Source organism: Pundamilia nyererei, unplaced genomic scaffold (assembly GCF_000239375.1).
Source record: "Pundamilia nyererei isolate P.nyererei 1_Seehausen unplaced genomic scaffold, PunNye1.0 scaffold00004, whole genome shotgun sequence".
Taxonomy (NCBI): domain Eukaryota; kingdom Metazoa; phylum Chordata; class Actinopteri; order Cichliformes; family Cichlidae; genus Pundamilia; species Pundamilia nyererei.
Window position 1 is genome coordinate 1,225,145 of NW_005187405.1, and position 4,551 is coordinate 1,229,695.

Genomic DNA, 4,551 nt, shown 5'->3' on the forward strand with positions numbered 1-4,551 from the left:
AGTGGTGCGCATTCGCTGTCAAAATAAAAAACACGCACAAAGGTTAGGGTTAAATTTAAAAACTGTACTTTTGAGTTAAAATATATATTTATAATTTTAATAAATGACAAATTAAAAAGGCATGAACAATTTTTTTGTATGGAAAAAATATCGAACCGTGACACCAAAGTATCGAACCGAACCGTGAATTTTGTGTATCATTGCACCCCTAATATATATATATGTTATATATATATACAGTATATATACAATGCAATTTTCTTGTCAAAGCAAACTGGATTTTATATTAAGTTTATCCCTTATGTTGTTTAACAAGATGACACTAAACACAGCGCCAAGGTCATTAAGGAGACTATCTCTTCTTTACAGCCTGATTTCTCTGGCACGCCTTGACCTGACACTATCAGTCACTTCAGGTTAGTACCTGATAGTGTTGTAACAACTCCTTCTGCCAAAAAAAAAAAAAAAAGAAGAAGTTTGGCTGCAGTTTAAAATGTAAATAAAAAACATAATCCACTGACCTCCAGATCATTAAGTTGATGGACAACATATGACTAAACGGTAGTTTTCCATAGTTTTTACTTATAGTGAATAGTGATTACATTACTTGCGTGGTTATTCAATCACTTCAAACGCTTTTTGTGATATTTTGATGTTGAGACTGTCAACACCTTTGGCCTATAAAAGAAAAGAGATGATGTCTTTTTTTTAATATTATCTTTCTATTTCATCTTTTATCTTTTCTAATGTAAATACACCTCTTTGACAAGCCCTGCTCCCTTTTCTTTCATCCTGACCGCTGTGAAGACAAGCCTAGACAAAAGCCTTCAGTGAGGCAGCCCCCGCACACTTGTGTGGTGCGGGTGCCAAAGGGCGGCCCTTGCTCAGTGCTAACAGAGTGACATCATCGTGGCTGGACCTTGTGAGCCTAAGGAGGGATTACTAGTGACTAGCTCCACTGACAAAACCCTTTGAATTTTACCCGTGAGCTATCCGAGCCAAGGCTGATTTAGAAAGCTTTTGTTGGTATTTTTTTTTGTATTATACTTTGTTATTTGTACGACTTGCATACTACATTATCAGTTTGACATTTTGTAGCAGGGGCATGTTTGCCCCCGTGTTGCATCAGTTCTGCTTTAAACAGGTGGCTGGGAACTGAGACACCCAGCTGCCTTACTTTCCAAATGCCAAGTGTTTTCTCCTAGGATTTCACCTTCTTCTTTTTTTCATTTCATAACTTGCCAACTGCCTTCGCTAGAAGAGAGATCTGGACTTCAGACAGGCTGGTTAAGTAGCTGCACTCTTTTACAGTGGAGGCAAGGTGTTACAGTGTGTGTTTAAAGGCTCGTAGACAAGGAAATATTGTAAGAAAACATATTTTATTATCACAACTTTAAGTGCAGCAGTTCAGCATTTGGTATTTCCATATGAACGGAAATGTATAAGACATCAACCAAAATACAAAAAAAAAGAAACTCACAGAATCAGACAATCCAGTGCAATTAAATATTAAATAGTACTAAATAATGATGTAACAAATCAAAAACAAGGCAACACAAACAGTACCATAAATAGACTTAAATAAATAACTAATAGAAAATGTTTACAAGCACAGGTATTTTTGCTTTTTAAACTAATGCATAACTCTGATTTTAAATTTAATTGCTTCGTTAATACTCATTGAAAACCTTTGTTTTTTGTGTTTTTGTGTATGTAACGCTTAAAAAAAAAAAAGACAACACACTCCAGAAAATACACTTCTTTAAATTTTGAAGAAGTGGGGGGTTGCATTTTCTCCTCAGGCACAGTAACATTTACTGACAATAAAGTCAGTGAAAGTAGTCAGTGTCAATTTTCCCCTGCTGTCGTAGTGCATGAGGACCATGGGCTCGTAGGCTGCCGGCACGCAACAGGGATGAGGTGTCCCTCCTTTGGTGATCTGGTGCAGCCGAGACTTGACCTGAGTGTGCATGCTTGCCGGCTTGTAGTTGTGGGGGCAGGTGCCGTCGCAAAAATGCATGGTGTATTCGACTGGGGCTACAACCCAGTCTGTCCAGCCGATGTCTTCGAAGGACACGGTGACTGACTTCCGGCAGCACCATCCTGGTTCAGCACAGTCATCTTCCTTGTTGGAGCGACGCTGCCTCGTCCTCTGCGCGGGGTTGGCTTGTGTGAGGTCTAATTCCAGAGAAAAGATCGGCTTGAGGGCCCCTCTGTTAGCCACCCCTACATCCACAACCAGTGGCTTCCCATTAGTCTTGAACCACTTCTCTACCTCTGGGATGATGTCCAGGTACGCATCTTGAATGTTTGAGATATTAGTTTGGGCTACAGAGTCAGTCCAGGCAGCCGGCCACACTGCTGGCTTTCCCCCATTGACTTTAATTTTAATCTCCTCCCTTGCTTCAGGCCTCACTGAAGTGAGTTTACCCAGAACCTGTCTGGAAATCTTCAGCTCTGCTCGAGCTACAGTCAAGTCATTCTGAATATTCGTATTCTTTTGGAAAACAGCTCTGTACCACCGCATGCTTGGACCTGACCGTGAACCCCTCCGAAGCGCTATAACTGGTGAAACTAAAGAAAAACACACACAAAAAACAACAAAGAAAATTAGAAACAAAGTTGTTAACATCCTTTGATCATTAGCATTGTGTCATAGAATAATTGGGAAGGGGGAAATAAAAGAGTATTGCATAAATTCTTTATGAAACTCTCTTGTAATTGGTTGTTATTGATAACACTAATAAAGTATCCTCAAAGTAAAGCATTGTGTACAAGGTGTGCCTGTCACGCTCATGATTTCTAAAAGCTTGCAGGAATGTGTTTGCTTTTTTACACCACAGTTTCATGACTATAGATTCTATTTTAAGCTACATCAGCCTTTATCAGGAATGTGAACTATTAGGAAAGATATTATTCGTAGTATTCATAACCACATCACCATAGCAGGTTTTGCAAGTACACAGTGTTAAACCTATACTATAATAAAGCCTCAGTCTTCTTCTTGTAATCCAACTTTCTAACCTGGCTTTTCACATCACTATTACAGCAGCTCAAGTGGGCGGCCCCGTCTAACAGAGTTCTCATCTGTACCTGGAAAGAGCACAGTGGACATGGTGGATTGCGAGTTTTCCCCCATTGGCTGGCTGGAATTTCCTCTTATCTCCCTTATTTTTCTCCTGTAGAGCTGATACATCTCCCTAAGCTCCTTTTTCGAGGCCTTTTGGGTCAGTCTGGGCTCCACGTCCATACCCAAAGAGCTGAGGATCCCTGTCTTCACAGCCTCCAGAAGCAGAACTGCCTGGCTGTCCATGCTCTCCATATCAGGTGTGTTTTCGTGGGCCTTGTGAAGCTGGCCTTCCCCTGAGGTGGAGGCGAGGAGCAGCAGCGTGCAGGTGACGAGTGGGAGAATCGTGTGGGAGATGCACATGGTGAGCCAGCCGGGTAGGTCTGATTTGTGAGAGCAGCAGCAGTCAATGGATAAGGTTTGCCTATGCTATGAACTAAATTCCTGGCATGCCTTCATTTATAGTGCTCCTGTGTTGCCACACCCCTGTTTGGTCAGGTGAGCCTGTGATGGGATCATCCAGAGCCATATGTCATAATATGGTAGCATTTTGTGTTATGTGATAACAAGATGTCAACTATAACATCAGAAATGTAAGAAAGAAAATTTTTAATCGTTTGCAAGTTTTATTGTTTTTATCAACACACAGAAGGAGGCGACAGCAGAAATGGGATGAAGAGATTTTGGGATAAGATTTGGTTACGTCCACCTCAGCATGATGAAGCATTTGAATTTCCAGTTATTCATTACTTTTCGCAAATAAATGATCCACACGGACCACTTCGAAGAAGTCCAACAGAGTTATGCATGTGATAGTTTAATGACCCTCACCAGTCTGTGTCTAAATGTTTCCAATGCAGCTGTGCCCAGTACAGTCAAAGGTCAAAAGCAAGTTCCAACTGATGAGAGATTCACCTAACATGTGTAAGCGGGCTGGCCATTTTCTGGCAAAGATAATAAAAAAAATAAACAAAGGGAGACAGTTTATTACGTCTATATCAAGGCTCTTAATGTTGAGCACCCTACAGAGTAAATGTCTCAAGGTTAGATAGAAGACAGATAAAAGAACAAAGAGGCAATCAATGTCAAAACAGGGAACTTTCTTAATCTGCCATGACAGCAATCATGTGGTCACACAATAGACCTAAGCTTAAATGTGTATTTTAGCACGAAATGGATCTGCATATCTGATCTCAGCCTCTTCTGTCCCCTGTGCTGAACAAGAGAGCAAAAATGCTGCAGTTTCCGTCACTGATGATTGATAGGACAGACTAAAGAAGTAAACAAATACATCATGGTGCTCTGCCAAGACCTTATCAGCACGTATAAGTCTCACTTTGGTCAGTAATAAGGGTCAGTGCACTGCCAAGCATTCTCCCCACCCTTATAATTGCGGAGATGTGTGCGAATCTGTAAACAGTGAGTCACCAAGGTGATGAAACAATCATGTGCTTTCCCAGGTGAGTTTTTGCCGGATGAAAGCG

The 4,551-nt window shown here is 40.9% G+C and overlaps 1 protein-coding gene across 1 annotated transcript; it reads right to left on the reverse strand.

Moving 5' to 3' along the window:
- Positions 1 to 1,707: 1,707 nt before the first annotated feature.
- gdf15 (Growth differentiation factor-15) lies at positions 1,708 to 3,580 on the reverse strand. Its single transcript, XM_005721057.1, has 2 exons — positions 3,094 to 3,580; positions 1,708 to 2,574 (listed from the first exon to the last, which is right to left on the reverse strand). Exons 1-2 carry the CDS (start codon positions 3,428 to 3,430, stop codon positions 1,799 to 1,801), a joined length of 1,113 nt encoding a protein of 370 aa, XP_005721114.1. The 5' UTR covers positions 3,431 to 3,580; the 3' UTR covers positions 1,708 to 1,798.
- Between the last annotated feature and the right edge of the window lie 971 nt (positions 3,581 to 4,551).

Excerpts from the sequence above, each read along its gene's own strand:
- gdf15 (XM_005721057.1), bottom strand. The coding sequence starts at position 3,430 with ATGTGCATCTCCCACACGATTCTCCCACTCGTCACCTGCACGCTGCTG. Across the intron at positions 2,575-3,093 it reads GTCCACTGTGCTCTTTCCAG|TTTCACCAGTTATAGCGCTT; the intron begins GTACAGATGAGA and ends GTTTTTCTTTAG.